The sequence below is a fragment of the Balaenoptera ricei genome, chromosome 15 (assembly GCF_028023285.1).
Source record: "Balaenoptera ricei isolate mBalRic1 chromosome 15, mBalRic1.hap2, whole genome shotgun sequence".
In the NCBI taxonomy this organism is placed as follows: domain Eukaryota; kingdom Metazoa; phylum Chordata; class Mammalia; order Artiodactyla; family Balaenopteridae; genus Balaenoptera; species Balaenoptera ricei.
Genome location: NC_082653.1, coordinates 65951713 through 65969083, shown reverse-complemented (window position 1 = coordinate 65969083; position 17371 = coordinate 65951713). Strand labels below are relative to the sequence as shown.

Sequence of the window (17371 nt, the reverse complement as noted above, 5' to 3'; positions counted from 1 at the left end):
GTCTCTTTCCCTCTTTCTGTGATGTGAGGAGGAGAAGCTGGCAGTCTGCAACCTAGAAGAGGGTCCTCACCAGAACCCAACCATGCTGGCCACCTGATCTTGTACTTCCAGCCTCCAGAAATGTGAGAAATGAATTTCTATTGTACATAAGCCACATGATCTATCATATTCTGTTACAACAAACTAAATGAACAAGGACATGCTGCTAGTAGGAGGAACAGTGCAGGGTGTGGTGAAGTTTGGCCACAAAGACAGCCAATAGCATTTCCCTAGTGGCAGCCACATAAACTGCTGGCACGCTGCCTAAAAGGACAGTGAGGCATAAAACCCAAACCTACGACACGATGACCAGCACTACATGCATTACAGCAACTAACATCAGTTGGTCCATCTTCCCAAGACTTCCTGTGTCAGAAGTATGGGGAGAAAGAGGCTTCAGCTGTCCATTCAAGGGAAGGAAACTGGAATTCCCTTTTGCTAATCACTGGCTTGACTACTGATCTTCAATTTAGGAATATCTCAATAAATTGGTTTTTTCAAATCCAAATACAACTTGACCCTTAAAAAACGCAGGGGTTAGGGGCACTGATCCTCCACGCAGTCAAAAATCCGCATATAACGTATAGTCAGCCCTCTGTATCCACGATTCCTCTGTATTTGTGATTCCACTTCTGTGGATTCAACCAACCATAGGTTGTATAGTATTTACTATTGAAAAAAATCCATGTATAAGTGGATCTGCACAGCTCAAACCCATGCTGTTCAAAGGTCAACTGTGCTACAGACTGCTGTACTTCAAATGCTCTTTGCAAAGCTACAGGTCTTTTAAGGTTTCAAGTATTTATAATTTTACACTTTTGATGCATCTTAAGGCCTCAAGAATAAGACATGATAGGGATACAAAAATCAAAGAAATACATCTTTAAAGCTATAAGTTCTCCATTACAGATGAACAAATAATACAATTAAAAGTAGATTTCTTTAAAAAAAAATAAGGATGATTAGTTGAAAGAGAAATTTTTTAAAAGAAAGAGTATACTGCATAACTTGGACAAAAAGCAGTCAATACAAGGTCTAAATGGTCACCCACCTGAGGATTCTTCAATTTAGTGATAACTTTCCAAGCTTCATTGAGAATCTGAAGTCGATCACTCTCAGGAGGATCAGCCAAGGCCAAGTTTAACCCCAGTGAGCGAAAAAGAAGATGCTGAGAAATATAGCAAACCATTACGATCCTGGAGATGTACAATCAGTGTAACTTGAGACAATAAAGGAAAAGGCTGTAATACCTGGCCTGTCTTGAGGTTAATCTTCCAACGACCATTTTCTGAAGTTCTACCACAGACCTGTGCAAGTTAGACTGAGAATCTCAAAACAGAGAGCTGGCTCTGTGTACTGGTCCAATCTGTGGGCCATATTATTCTCCTGGACAAAGCTTTTCATAAATAATGAGTGAAGATATAGTTTTAAGGATGTAAGACCAAAGTTCTTCCTAAATATTTCATAGTGAGCTAATTTGACAGATTTAGGACTCAAGGAGGCCTGACTCGCGGCAATTACACGTGTCTCACAACCCCAGTCGCTAACTCATTCTCCATCGTACTCTTCAGAAGCAGAGCCTTCGCTTGTTTTCCTGTTGGCTGGAGCTGCCCCTGACTCCGAACTCTCTCTCCCTGGGGAGCTACTGGGCAAACACTGCCTATTTGTTCTCCGCTAAGCATTAAGTCAAGAGCCTACCTTGGGGAAACCAGACTCATCGCACTCTTTAATCATGCCAATGAAATCCATGGACCTTGTGGCGATGAACTCGGCCCGGAAAGCTGACATTACGGAATTCAACAGCAAGGCACTGAAAGACACACATGCCCCACGTCAGCAGAGCTTCCCCTTAATGAAAGTCGCTTTCATTTTAGGACATATGTTGTTGGGAAAGATGACTGACAGCCCTTTAATGGTTAAGGGTGGAAAAATAAGACGACTGGAGTAAAAAGGCAACCTCTAGAGACTAACTCGGTGTTTTATGCATATTCAGAACTTAATATTCAACTGACTGGAAGAATGGATGGATGGGTGGATGGATGAGTGAATGGGTAGATGGATCAATGGATGGACAGGTAAATAAGAAAGTAATCAAATCCATTTAAACAGAAGAAAACTGAGCCTTCAGTGTATAAATAAAACTAAATATTAAGTAAGAATATTGATCCAAGCTGCAAATATATATCCACATCTCTTATGAAAAGCACTGTTCTAGGACCTAGGGACACAGTGGTGAACAAAACCCACGCCAGGCTGCTCACACATCTGCCACCAAAAGGAGATCAGAGGAGAAACCTCTTATGCCTGGTAGACAGGAATCGATTTTATCCTGACCTAATCACTTATCACAGCCCCACAGGGAAAGAACTATTATTATACCCATTTTAAAGATGAGGAGATGGAGGCACAGAGGGGTCAAAGTAAATGACCCAAGGTCAGAAAGCTAAGAAAGAGTGGAGCCAAGATCTGAAGCCAGGCAACTGGACTCCAGCGTTCCTGACCTCCATGCTATCCTGCTTCTCTGTTGGCCCTCTTGCCCATGCAAGCATGCCAACCTCAAAAAAAAGCAACCAACTCCATTTTCAAACACAGGCTTTATGAATTTCAAAATACTTACTTGTTTCCTAGTTTCTTACATCTCTCCATCATTTCGGTTAGCAGAGCCTAATTAAAAAAATAATAAAAACCATCAAGTTGGAGGATCTAAAGCAACACTTCTCATGAACAGATTTCCAAAGCAATACTCTAAAATAAATACAGCCACATGCCCATTTCTATCTCAGTGCCTGGCAGGGATGGGGAGGATGGAGGAGAAAACAAGCTCACTCTTGTGGCATTTAGTATAATGGATAAGAGCTGGGGCCCTGGCCTCAGGCACACTTGGGTTCAAATCCAGTCTCACCAACTACTTTTCCTCATCCTTAGGTAGATGATACTGGTGGTACCATCCCACCTACAGATTACTGCAGGATGATGAGAGTGGTACCTCCTATGCTCTAGGGCACCAAGAATGAAAATTGCTTTACTCCTCACCTCCTCTAGACCCCCCTTGTTCCTCCCCATTTCACGAGGTGTCTGTGAAATTCTCAGTAAAACAAATAACAAACACTGGGCCAGTACTTGGTGCTGGCCAGTCACGGTGAGAAGCACATGGCACTCATGATGTCACCTCTCACAACCACCATGAGGCAGGCTCTCTATTCTCCCATTTCACAGATGAGAAACCAAGCCACTGAACAGTGATGTGCTTGGGCCAAGGTGACACGGCTAGTTACGGCGGGCTGGATGTGACCTGGGCAGTCGGGCATCAAGGGCCATGCTCTTCGCTATACTTCCTCTCCATGCATTTTGAAGGACATTTTTTTCCCCGAAAGGAAGTAAATGTTTTACTCATTGGGATACTGTTAATGGCTTTAGAGCTATCTTAAGACAATTACGTATCTTTAAAAGAGCTCCTGTTTTTTAAAAAAATCAATGGAAGAAGTATCCAATAGGGCAGTGGTTTGAGGAAGGTTTTGAATGGCACAGGCAAGGTCAATCCCAAGACAAAAGAGCTGATAACAGCAGCATCCACACTGAGCACTCACCAGGCACACAGCACTGGGCACTGGGCTAAGCGCTTTACATACCTTTTCCCATGTACTCTTCACAATGGCCTTTGAGGCCCATGTCAATTATCACCACTTTACAGACGAGGAAGCCAAAACTCAAGCTAGGTTAAGCCACTTCCTACTAAGGGGTAGAAATGAGATTTGTACCTAAGTCTGGTCCGGAAGGCAAAAGATAAAATGAGTCTTCTTTAGTGAAATTCTACCCTTTCCAGCTGTGTCCCTCTGTATCCTGGGTGTTGCCTGAATAATTAAGGTGATTGTTGCGTGTGGAGATACTGTCAGTACCCCTAACCCCAGAACCCTGATTTTATTCAGATTTCTGTCTCTGCCAACAAAAATCAGGTTGGGTCCTGTTACGGAGTGAATTACATCCTGTCCAAATTCATATGCTGAAGCTCTAACCCCCAGCGTGACTGTGTTTGGAGATGGCGCTTTTAAGGAGTTAATTAATGTTAAGTGAGGTCATAAGAGTGCGGCCCTAATCCAACAGGACTGGTGTCCTTATAAGAAGAGGAAGAGAGACTAGGGACACACATGCACCGATGAGAAGACCAGGAGAGGACACAGTGAGAAGACAGTGGACTGCAAGCCAAGGAGAAAGGCCTCACCAGACACCAACCTTGCAGGCACCTTGATCTTGAACTTTCCAGCCTCCAAAACTTTGAGAAAATAAATTTCTGTTGTTTAAGCTACCCAGTCTATTATGGAAGCCTGCTAAGGTCTGAATAGCCACCTAATTCCCAAGTTGATGGTGTTAGAAGGTGGAGTCTTTTGGAGGTGATTAGGTCTTAAGGGTGGAGCCCTTATGAATGGAATTAGCACTCTTATAAAAGTGGCCCAAGAAAGCTCCCTTGTCCCTTCTGCCATGTGAGGACACAGCATGAAGACAGCTGTCAATGAACAAGGAAGTAGGCCCTCACCAGACACTGTTATCTGCCAGCATCTTGATCCTGGACTTCCCAGCCTCCAGAACCATTAGAAATAAATTTCTTTTGTTCATAAGTCACCCAGTTTGTGATGTTTTCTTAGAGCAGCCCAAACATACTAAGCGAAGTAATACAGGCCCAAGCCAATCACGGTGGTCCCATTCCCCTTGCCAGTGGTGAGTTTAGACAGGGCACATGACCCATTTCTTGCTACTTAGATGGGGGCTTAGAGGAAAAGTCTCCTTTTTTTTTTTTTTTTGGGCCACACTGCACGGCCCGTGGGATCCTAGTTCCTTGACCAGGGATCGAACCCAGGCCCTCAGCAGTGAAAGCGCCGAGTCTCATCCACTGGACCGCCAGGGAATTCCCAAAGTTGTTCTTAAAGAGGAACCGAAGACTCCCCATCTTTCCGCCTTCGGATGCTGCCATGTCTGGACATGATGTGTGGAATGGCTACAGCCACTTTGCTGCTATCTGGGGATGGCAGAGCAGAGAGAAGAACAGAACCTGCCTGGCACAGAGCCTTCACCTGTTATTCAACAGAACACACTGAATTATTTTTGAAGGGCCAGTTAGGTGTTTGCAGCCAGCATCCCAATTGATGATAAAATCGACAGTGTCACAAATGGCTTCCCTAACCCATTCATGGGGATTTAATGTTTGAAAAGTCATTCATGAAGACCAATATCAAAGTGGTTTCTGGGAAGACTGGGAAAGAGATATTCTTATAATGATCACATTGATACTCCTTAACATGCACGAATAATCACTCACTCAACACCTGCCTGTGAAGCAACTTTAATGTACTAGCCACTATTTTAGGCACTGGGAATAGCAGTGAGGAAATCAGACAGAAATCCATGACCTTGGATGCTTATTCTCTCTTTCATACACACACATGCAAGTGCACATGTGCACACACATGCACAAATGAATGAGCTATCTTGGCCCACCACTTCTGAAAAGACGAAATAGGGCAAATGCTAACATATGGACAAAGTGTTCTGGCCATTAAGACAAGACAAATGCTTTAAAAGTTCTCTTTTCACAGGAGATGAATGCATTAAAAATGCATCCAAGAATATAACTCAAAAAAAAAAAAAAGGGCTCATTGTCATTACCCTTAAGTGTCCAGGAGGCAAATGCTATATAAATCCCAGGAAGGTCTGTTAGAGGTTATTAATTTTTTTTTCTGAGAAGTGACAGGATTGATTATCTTTGGCAAGAACAAGATGAACAACAGTTCAAAGCAGACTGAGATTGAAAAAAGCCTACTGGCTGAGATAAACCATTGAAAAACTTGCAGCTCCGAATATATGTTCACAGACACATCAGAACTTCGAAGATTCATTAGGCCCCTACATTTCGTTTGTTTATATATTTGTTTTTTATAAAAATTATAAAAATAAGAAATGCTTATGGACAGAAGGTCAAATAATATTGTCATGTATCAAGTAAATTATGAGTGCCCTCCCTCCCAACTCCCACTTCCTAGGGATCACCAGTGTCAACATTTGGTGTTTATCCTTCTAGGCCTTTGTCTATGCCCTACGAATACGTAGCTTTTGTTGTAGAAGACTTTTGTTCTGTTTTACAAAAATGGATAGCTTTATACATACTGAGCTACAATTTGCCTTTTTTACTCAAGAATCTAGCATGGGCCTCCCTCCTCCCATGTTAGTACACACAAATCTACCTCATTCTTTTTAATGCCTGAGGAATCCACATCATGTATGTAACTATTTTTCAAACTGCTCCAAATTGATGAAGTTTTTAAAATGTTTTATTTTTAACCAATTATAGCCTCATGAGAAATTGCAGAAATAGTATAGGTGCTGGGTACCACCACCCAGCTTCCCCAAGTGGTAACACCTTACATAACTATAGTGCATTGTCAAAATCAGGAAACTGACATTGGTATAATATAATTAGCTAGACTATTTCACCAGGTTTTTCATGCACCTTTTCTTTTGTGGGGGAAAGGGTATATCTTTGTGACATTTCATTAACATATTTGGATTTGTATAGCCACCATCACATTTAACTACTGGATTTTTAAGGTTATCTCCAGATTAGGGTTATCTACCCACTTCAAAAGTATAGGAAAAGAAAAAAGAAGTTGGTAAAGGAGCTGTTGTTACAGTGGAGGATTACTGGACTGAATGTCAATACTATGACATAGTATGAGTGTGTTTCATGTTTGGTAATTGCAATCATTGTTGCTTTTGTTGTGGTCATCCATGTACAATGCTTGGTGTCAGTCGATTTACCTCTTGTAAAAATAAAATACAGTGTGTGTGTGTGAAAAAAAAAAAAAAAGAAACCCACAAGATGGTGAAAAAAAAAAAAAAAAAAAAAAAAAAAATCCATGCGCCAAACATCTCCTGACTCACCCACTTTGATTCCCCTAGGGTTCTTATATTAGGCAACAGCTGCCTCTCATTAAAAGCAACTGCCACCCATTAGACCCAAAGGTGCCCAGAGCTTTTAATACTTCAGCTACATTATAAGTTTTAAAAGGCAGTTGTGTGCATGTATGAAAACAAGGGGCATATGGAAACTCTGTACTTTCCACTCAATTTTGCTATGAACCTAAAACTGCTGTTAAAAAAAAAAACCTATTAAAAAAATAATATGGAGTTTCCTGGTGGTCCAGTGGCTAGGACCCAGCACTTTCACTGCCGTGGGCCCCGGTTCAATCCCTGGTTGGGCAACTAAGATACCGCAAGCCATGTGACTCGGCCAAAATAACAACAACAACAACAGTAGTAGTAGTAATAATAATAATAATAAGGCCGTTGTGAATTAGCATAGAAAACTCTCAGAGACAATAGTAGAAGGGAACAGATTACCAGACAGCAAAACAGCTATGAAACCTTAGGCAAGTCAAAGTCCAACGTCCAGCTCTACAAAATTGAGAAGGTGGATTAGAAAACTACCAATAAATCTTTTACTACAAAGATAAAAAAAAAAAAAAAAAAAAAAAAAAAAAAGAAAAAAGAAGTTGGGTCAATAACACATTTCTGTTTCCTAAACTGAGATTAACTCATATGCAGCCCGGAGTGCTCAGAAGATATGTACTTATACTTTTACTAAATAGCCTTCCAATCAGCATTTACAATTATTGCTCCATAAAAAAAGTGAACTAAATGATACACATATCACATTTTCCTTATTTTTCTAGATGAAACAAACATGTAAAATAGCAGGCAAAATCATAAACTAATCTTAAAAGCTAATACCTTTCCTCCAATCCAGAGTTAATGTGGCTCAAGTCTCAAAGAAATAAAATATTTCAGTGTGAATAAAAAGAAATTTTATACCCCAGGTAGTAAAATGAGAAATTTTTAATTTTTCCTATTATTTATCTTTCTCTAGGGATTTTTCCCTAATTCAAAAGAATGAAAATAACACACCTGTATGCTTGAGAGGGATTTATCATTGACCAAGACTAGTCTTAGATTTGCATTACTAGCCTAATCATATATTAGAATGTTTAAAGGGCAACTTATAGTATGACCATTGGAGTAGCAGTCCCATGGGTCAATCTGTTCAAGTCCCACCTTAAAATGTAGCAGTTAACAGGAGATACCTAGAAAGAAAGAGTCTAAAGCAGTCAAGGGAACAAATCTGTTGGTTTCAGTCACTGCCAAAATGGCTACATGACTTCTTTCTAATTGTGTGACTGTAAGAAGTTTGTAAGCCTCAGGTACCTCATCTGTAAAATGGGGATAACAGCAACACCTAGCTTGGGGAAGCTCTGAGAGTGAATTAAGATAGCCCAAGTAAAGTAACTAATACAGGCAGACCTCAGAGATATTGCAGGTTCTGCTCCAGACCACTGCAATAAAGTGAATATTTCAAAAAAGCAAGTCACACGAATATTTTGGTTTCTCAGTGCAAATAAAAGTTATGTTTACACTATACTGTAGTCTATCATATGTGCAATGGCATTATGTCTAAAAAAATGTACGTACCTTAATTTAAAAATATTTTATTGCTAAAAAATGCTAACCATCATCTGAGCCTTCAGTGAGTCGTACTTTTTTTTTGCAATAGTAACATCAAAGATCACTGATCACAGGTCACCATAACAAATAATAATGAAAAAGTTTGAAATATTGCCAAGAATTACCAAAATGTGACACAGAGGCACAAAGTGAGCAAAATGCTGTTAGAAAAATGGCACCAATAGACTTGCTCGACGCAGGGTTGCCACAAACCTTCAATTTATGAAAATGCACTATTTGCAAAGTGCTCATAAAGCACAGCACAACAAAACGAGGGGTGCCTGTGGGGCGCATGGCAGAGGGAGCCTCAGAAAGAGGTGGTTAAGGGCTCAAAGCCTAGCAGCATCTCTGCCCTGTCTCCCTGCTCCATTCTTCACAGCCAACCAGCACTGCCTTCTCAACTCCTCCTGAAAGGTCACACGATTTTCCTAACAGTAGGTATTTGTTATAATGTTAAGTGAGGGAAAAGCATCATGAAATCACGCAGGAAATATTTCTCATCTACAAAACACAATTACAGAGCAAGAATGAAAGTGGAGAGAGAAATATTAAAAAGAAAATGCACCAAAACGTTAACAGTGACCAGTTATTCATGACAGAATTTTAGGTGGCTCCTTTTCTCCTCTTAACCTCTCTGTCTTTTCCAAATTCTTTCCAATGAATATGTACTCTCCCATCCCTTCTGCCTCTTGTTTTTTCCATGGCTACCAAATAGTTCTCCTCTAATCCATCTCATATGCTTCTGCCAGTTTGATCTTCAAGCACCACTTTTTTCAAATTATCCCCCTGATCAAAAATCTTCAAGCGCTGCCTGGTCTCCACGACATGATGTTCAACAGCCTCTGCCTGAGCCACTCCCGGTCAGCCTCGTTCCTCACTCTTCTCCAGTAACGCTTGTCTCCTTATTATGCCTCTTACTTGTCCGTCTATACAGGTCCCGTCCCTCAACCCCTCCTTACTGCCCCTCTGCTCATCTCCTGGCCTTCAAGTCAGTCCAGGCCCCCATCTGCTGTTAAGGTCAAAGACAACCATGGTAACCACCCCCATCTGCCTGCTGCCTACCACGCACCAGCTCTTGGCCACGCGCTTGACGCGCACTATCAGTCATCTCGTAAGAGCCCTTCGAGGAAGGTTCTATTATTGGCCCCATTTTACAGCTGGTAATACTGAAACACAAAGAGGTAAAGCAGCCCAAGGCAACACAGCCACAGTTTGAACCCAGGTCTGCCCGACTACCTGCCCCAGCCTCTACCACCTTCCTCTTCCCTCCTTCAACGGTGACAACCTGCATCACACAGCTTAGCAAGTGATCATGGGATTCCATACCAGACAAGATAAAAAGCTGCTGAAAATGATGAGAAGCTTATCAAGGGATTCGTTTTCATTGCCCCAAAGCAGGTTTTATGAAACGGTTGCTTTTTTCTCTGCAGAATGTGCCTAAAATTGGGGGCATGAATGTTTTTTACTTACTCTAATTTTAATTGTATAAGGGGAAAAAATCCTGTCTTTAAATGACAACAAAAAAGCCTTTTTGAATAATCACTCCTTGATTTTTTGGGGGGAAGGGATTTGATATTTCAATTTCGATCTGAAATTTCGTATGTCAGATATTTGCAGCTGAAGGCATTTCTCCCTTCTCTCATCTAGATAGTTCTCCCTTCCTCTCTCTCACCTACCTGTCATGTGTATTGCCAGCTGCTGCAGACAAACTCCTATATTCTGGAGGCGTGGCCTCTTACAGACACACACAGCTCCAACTCCCCGGTGGACACATCCCAGCCACTGTCAAAGAGCTTTTAGGTATCATATTGCCACACACATCTTCACCACCCTCCACACTGACATTAATTCTTCCACATTTTGAAAATGACTTTTTTTATGAGACACTGCAAGTTCCTTATTTAAATGCCCCAAGAATCAGAGTTTATTATTATTCAGGTGACCTAATTTTTTTAATCACTTCTCCTAGTGCAATAATGATTTCCTAGAGTTTGACTCCCCAGGAAAGCTCTACTCCCAGCTTCTGCCATCCTTTGAGATTACTGGCACTTAAAAGGAAGAATGCCTTATGACATGTCCTTTTTGTTTTTAATCCAATTTTGCTTCTCATTAAAGTAAGGAGAAAAAAATAAGTGTTCTCATTTTCAAATGATCCGGTCTTGCTCATAGGTTCCAGTCATTCAGCTGAACTGGTCAAGTTCATGATACCTCTTCCCAGGAGCCTGGGCCAGCGTGTGGTTGCTGAGACTACACTAAAGATCACAGGGAATGGCCGGCAGGTTTTCAAAGAATCTTCTGTTAAACTGGCTTGATTTAAAATCAATTTACTCAATGGTAAAAAATTCACCTGAAATATGAGATGTCCCTATTTTTCTCCTCATGCTTTAGGATTTGGAAAAATTTTAAATATATGCAAGACATTATACTTGCTGAAAAGTTAAAAAACAGGGCAAGAAAAATAAGTTAAGACGATCCAAAATCTTGCCCTCCAGCAATATTTTGTCATATCTCTCTCCCAATTCTCTTGTGCAGATATGAAAATCACGTTTGCAATCCCAATGACACAACAAACATTCAAGCGCTGTGTGTGGGGCTCTCCACGAAGCACTGTAAATGGACTGTCTTGTTTGATCCCTGCAGTAGACTTGAAAACAGGAATTATTACTGCTCCCATTTCACAGATAAAGAAGAAAGCTGAGTGATTAGGGACAAGTGACTTGACCTCTGCTTTAGTCCGAAAGCTGTAAGCAACAGAGCTGAGATTCAGATTTAGGCACCCCGACTTCAGGGCCCACACTTGAACACCAGGCCACACTACCACTTAGGACACACACAGTAACAGGCGTAACTTCCTTTTTTCACTTGAGCACCCCTTACATCAGTGTGTACTCCATCGTGGGTCTCCATCATCTTAAATGGCCCCGTAACATTCCACTGAGTACACAGACCATAATTTAACCAATCCCCTTCTGATGGTTGTCTCCACTGTTTCACTAGCGTGAACGCAGCTACACATGTGTATGTGTGTGTGTGTATGCACTCATCAAGTTATTTCTACTGTATATTTTAAAAAGTGGATTGCTTAGTCAAAGTCGTATCTTTTTTTTCTTAACAGCTGTCAATATGTGTTTGCAGATACAGGGAAAAGACAGGTGGATTTGAATTTTGCTTTACTCCACATATCCTTGTTTTGTAGCAAAGTCTCTTTCCCTCACAAAGAATAAATTCTCAACCATCAACGAGAAGACAACAGAAGCTTCATCTATCACAGTTATTACGACAATCTGAACTGGTGTTCCACTGAAATTGCTTCTCAGTCTTAGGGAAGAAAAAGAGTATTTCTGCTATGATTCTGACTTCACTTTAATCCCTGACAATGCTTCAATTAGACAAAACAGAAAAGAAAAAAGAATTTATGAGAGCAATTACGTATCTGAGTTTCACTTTCCTTCCATAAAATGGAGAAAATGTTATCTGCTTTACGACTTTATTAACTTATTATCAACCCAAAAGGAGTGCATGAAGGTTAGTGAAGAGGCAATGAAGCCTGCTGGCCCTGGAGTCGGACTCAATGGGTTTGCATCCAGTCACCGCCACTTTCTAGCTGTGTGACCTTATGTAGGTATTTGGCCTCTCTGGGCCCCCACATCCCCCTCCCAGAGTTGGTAAACAAGGCAAGGCAGGAAAAGTGCTGAGTGCAGAACCAGTCACAACAGTGAGCCGTTATGAAAGGGCCCTGATTATGTCACTGGGCACACAGGTGTAGGGGTTGTTACGACACAGAAGAGAGGAGCCCTCCTTGGTGGTGAGCTTCACACTGAAGCCACCTGGCAGTTACCTCGGGGGCATGGTAGGAAATGCACTGGAAGATCCAGTCCATGGCAGGCGAGTACAAGGGGAGGTAGGATGGAAGCTCCACTCCCTGGAGCACCAGCTGGTTCTGGACCGTATCGCCGTGAATCTACAGGAGACCAAATAAACACTCAAAAGAAGGGGAAGTCACATAATAAACGAAGAGCATGGAACTCACAGACTGCGCATTGCTGCAAGCATTTGGACGGCCCCGAGAGAACTAGCCTGGTTTCTCAGGGTTTTTTTAAACTAGAAAAAACACACAAAGTTTCCCATGTCACCAGGCCGAGCTGCTCTGGGAATGTGTGCTGTGCAGAGAAGTAACCTGATAAAAATGGAGCCACCAGATGCTAAGAAGAAAGGCTGATCAACGGGAGACGTTTCCTATTAACACATGCATATTAATCCTCTCTGCTTGTTCAGTACAATCAGCACATTTTAATTGTGTGTAACAGACTCGAGTGTAATTTTATAGGGTTTACACATTCAAAGAACTTTAAGGCAATCTCGACTTGGAAAACCAACTGGGTTTTATGAATTTGTGATCATGTAGCTATTACATCAATTAGCTGCTCTGATTGAGAGTGTACTCTTACCTGTTTGAATGTGAGGAGGAAGTCAAAGAAGTTCTTATTTAGGCTTTCTTTGAGATGTGGAGCCACTTCCATGCCCACCTATAGCCAATCAAAATGAAATTACCTTGACCATGGAAAATCAGGTTGTAAATAACATATACAGTGTGATGTCATTTTTGTAAATTAAAAATATACATATAGATAGATATAGGCAGAGAGGTCCAGAAAGTTAACTTTTATTCTTTTTGCTTATCTGTTTTCTTATTCAATAAGCATATCTTGCTTTTATAAGAAAAACCACAGAAGCTATTTTTAATGAAAAAAGGGCAACACTTGCAGTGATCATCTTAGCAATTTCCCAAAGGTAATGAAAGTATGACTGAACAGATGACCAAGGGAACAAATCAATACAGCACTAAGGAGAAATGTACTCTCAAGATCGTGTATATGATATTCTCTTCCTCTCTAAAAAATGATAAACACACATGTGGCTGTACTTATTAAATGAAGCAAAAAGATTCTGGTATGTAAGAGAGTCAGCTGGGACTTCACTGTTGCATCGTTAAAATACATGGATTCATTCTTTGCTGGGCAGTCATGGAAGCAGACATAAATTTTGATGTATTTTAAGCAGTTTTTTATTAGACAAGCATGAAGCCCAACAATGCTGTAATCCATTGGTTCCTTCGTTCATTGTTTTAAAAAGATGGTAACATTTTCAGCTGAAAAAATTTGCTAATCATAGAGAAGGTGGCCAGAGCCCTAGGGTTGGATGGAAAACTGAAGGTCTCAGCTACGGCAGGGAGTGCAAGTACTTAAAACAAAACAAAGCATCATAATGTTCCTTAAACTGAGCTCCTCGAATACACCTCAATTCCACACTGTTGCTTTAGCACAAAAACAACTTTGCAAGGGGAGTTGCTTTCTGGGACCTGGTTCCTTCCAAGGGGGACAGATTTCTGCCACTCACCTCCCCCTTACCCAGAGGTCATGAAGATTCATGATAACGAGGATTTTTAGAGGTCTGTAAAGAATTCCTTTGAGAATAATTATGCAAGATCCACTGGGGCGTAAATTCCAAGGGCAGCTCTATGGCTGTTGGGGATGCTTCCAAGGACAGGCACAGAGATTAAAAAAAAAATACTAACAACAAATGTCAGATCCACTTCTACTGTGTTCTGATTCTATTGTCTTTCCTTCCACTAATCATTCTGTAGAAAAGGCAATAATTATCTGTTAGGCGACAGCAAAAAAAAAAAAGCCCAGTGGACAAGCGGTGGAGAGGAATTGAAGGGGCCATGACTTAGGAGGTAATCATACTTTCCTTTAATGAACAGCTTTGAGGTCCCCCCATGCCCTGCCTACTCACTGCCTTTGTGTTTTGTTTATCTCTTCCCATAAAGCGAAATGAGCAGCTTGGAAATCTGCTTGGGTCTAGAAGATTTCTACCTAGAGTAGCAAGGGTAGTTACTCATGATTTCCATCTGCTGTTTCTGCCTGCCTAGCGTTCATTCCCTCTGCTTCTGGAATCAGTAAAGTGGATTTGCCTTTGGGGAATCAAACTTCCCTCTCAGACCAGGAGGTCTGTGGCAGAGCCGGACCCAGCCGACCCTGAGCTGCAGGGGTGGGCACGTGACCCAGGCTCAGTCAGTAGGCATATCCCATCCCATGGCCACAGTGACTGGTCTATCTATGGACAAGGGACCCAAGGTGGTGCAGTGAGTTTCTGCCCTGAAACTCTGGCTGGAACCACTGAGGAAAAGGCACTCTTGCCACTGGAGTTCCTAAGTCAAGAGGATGGAAGCCTTTCCACCATATGGAAAAAGAAAGCCTCAGAGTGAAGTCACACAGAGGAGAGCAGAGCTGAGCCATGAGGGAGGAGACAATTCTTGACATGGTTTGGGGGCCCTGGGTCTGCATGCACTACCCCAGGCTCTTCAGACGCAAAGGCCAACAATTTCCCCCCTTTTGCTTCTATGAATTGGGGTTTTGCCACTTGCAATTGAAAGAATCCTTACTAATGCACACTGTCTCCTTCTTTTTATATCAAAAGATTTTCAGTAACTACCCAACCAGGGGAATCAGTGCTCTGCCTAAATTGACACAAATGATTTTGGATACAGCGCATCTCACCACCAGCTTTCCTAGGTTGGGTCTGTAATCTCTCCTCATTGCCACTGAGTTTTAAAGTTGCATCTGTCATGCAAAGGCACGTTATATGCAACAAATACCATCTTCCACTAGGTTGTGTACCTTACTTCAAACTTTAAAACTGGAACAGGTTTGTAAGGAATGAGTATTTCCACCCACTTTCTGATTTCTGTTTAATAACTGTGTGTCATAAGACACACCGAGATTCTAGATCTTTATTATTCTACTATTACTGACGTCAAGGTGAGTTCAAAGAATGTGATGTGTCCTACCAGGGGACAGGCAGCAGAGCACAAATACACAAGTGATGGTATCCTTACATCCCACCACAGGATCCAGCAGTATTTTGCAAACAATAGGCCCTCAGCAAACGCTGACACGGCTGGAGCGTTCAAGCTCCCGATATTCCAAAGCTGAAGCTCTAGGAAACATATCTGATATTCCTGTATGAAAAATCCATGCCAAGTTTCAAGCAGATGGCAATGCATAAATACTTTGGCCTCGGTTACTACGAGGGAGCAAGTGCCCTTAAATGGAAAGCTTTTTCTTTCTTCCTTTTTTTCTTTTCTCCCTTATCAGGGAGTGGACCTAGAAAAAGTATCCTTCCTAAGGATGTCTGCTACTCACTCTGAGGGCAATGACTTTGATTTCTTTGTGACACTGGAGACCACAGGGCTTCTGTCATTTGTTAGACGTCACATAAAAGAAGCAGATCAAAGGCTACGGTCCTCGCCTTCTGATTTCTTGGTATTGATGATCACTAGCAGGGGAGAGGGAGGTCTCTAACTGCAGCTTTGTCCTCAAGGAAGTCTGGGGTTCATCAGGACCCTACAGAACAGGGGCAATGACCCCTCTCTAAAGGTGAACAATGCCAATGGAACTAGCAAGGGGGACTCCCACGGAAAGCTGACAGAGGCAAAGGCCCCATGTGAGTTGAAGAAAAACGACTGTAAACTCTCCACAGGGTGCATTTTTCATAAATGAAAAACTTACTAGTTTTAAGTAGGAGCTTCACGGTGCTTTAAAGGAGAGAAAGGCTGAGTGATTTACAATCCTCACCAGCAGAGAAGCCCTCCAAGGCCAGGCGACACAGACCCTGATGCCTGCCGTCACCAGGAGCACCTCTCCCTCCCAGACAGCCCTCACCAACTCGCAATCCAATCCAACTCTTTAATACGGAGACCAAAAAACTAATAAAACAATCGAATTCAAAGACAAAGGGAAAGCATGTTTCGAGTCAATGAAAAGCAACCTATCAGCCGAAAGGCTGTGGGAGCCTCCTTCCCAGCGAGAAGGGAGAAACAATTAGTTCTGAAACTTAGTTCATTTGTAAGAAGATGACCTTAAACACCCCCTAATTAGAGTTACTGGTAAGTGGGTCTACTTCGAAATTAATTTTTAAAAGGAATCCTACAGCTCTGCTTTCTGTGAACAAGCTGTGCTCTAAAATTAGCAGCTAATAAAGTCCTTCTTCCAGTGACTGGTGAGGTGGCAGGGAGGGAGAAGCGTGAACATTAGAGGGGACAGGACACGGTCACAGGCGCGAGTGCAGGGACGCAGCTTACCCTGCACAGGTAAGCCCTGGCGTACACCGACACCAGAGGGTCCCCGATCCCTCGGACCATGCAAGTCAGCCGGGGCAGACACTCTGAAATCCCCCTGTTAGAGACAAAAAGACGGCAGCATTACACCCTGCGGGAGAACTCTCTGTTCTTTCATTTTTTTTTAATAAAAATAAAGCTAGACTTCCTAAATGCAGGGGGGAAAATCAAGCTTCAGAACGAAACCAAGGTCAAAGTTTGAGTCTTCTAAGGCCATGTAACAAGAGTCTTTCTCTCTTGCCACGATTCATTCTTTGAATGGTTTCTTTTATCTCTACCATTCGCTCAGTGCTGGAGTCTAACCTTCACATTTTCCTGCTTGAGGTCACATTTATTTTACTAATTTAACGATTTTTGTCCCCCAATTATTTTCCATTCACAGGTCACTCCTTGACCTTCTTGATATTTTCGTCGTATCTATATTCCTTTGGTACTGATTTGCTGCCCTGTGCCCCGCCCCTTCCTAGCACCTGACACCTAGCACCTCAGGCTAACATCAGCATCGCCCTCAGTGTGAGCTGTGACTTATTTATTCCTCCTGCCACGTGGGGCTTCCATCTGCCTTGGGCATTATTCTCCCCCAACTGGTGACGCAAAATAACTCTT

General features: G+C 42.1%; 1 protein-coding gene across 3 annotated transcripts in view; it reads right to left on the bottom strand.

The window, feature by feature from the left end:
• Window positions 1-17371, bottom strand: part of VPS35L (VPS35 endosomal protein sorting factor like) — a 122083-nt gene that overhangs the window by 61253 nt on the left and 43459 nt on the right. For all 3 annotated transcript variants that reach the window (XM_059898346.1, XM_059898345.1, XM_059898343.1), the window contains exons 12-17: window positions 16730-16823; window positions 13035-13112; window positions 12425-12547; window positions 2657-2703; window positions 1738-1849; window positions 1091-1207 (exon numbers count right to left, since the gene is read on the bottom strand). In XM_059898346.1, coding sequence (XP_059754329.1) covers window positions 1091-1207; window positions 1738-1849; window positions 2657-2703; window positions 12425-12547; window positions 13035-13112; window positions 16730-16823 — 571 coding nt within the window. The remainder of the gene's footprint in view (window positions 1-1090; window positions 1208-1737; window positions 1850-2656; window positions 2704-12424; window positions 12548-13034; window positions 13113-16729; window positions 16824-17371) is intronic.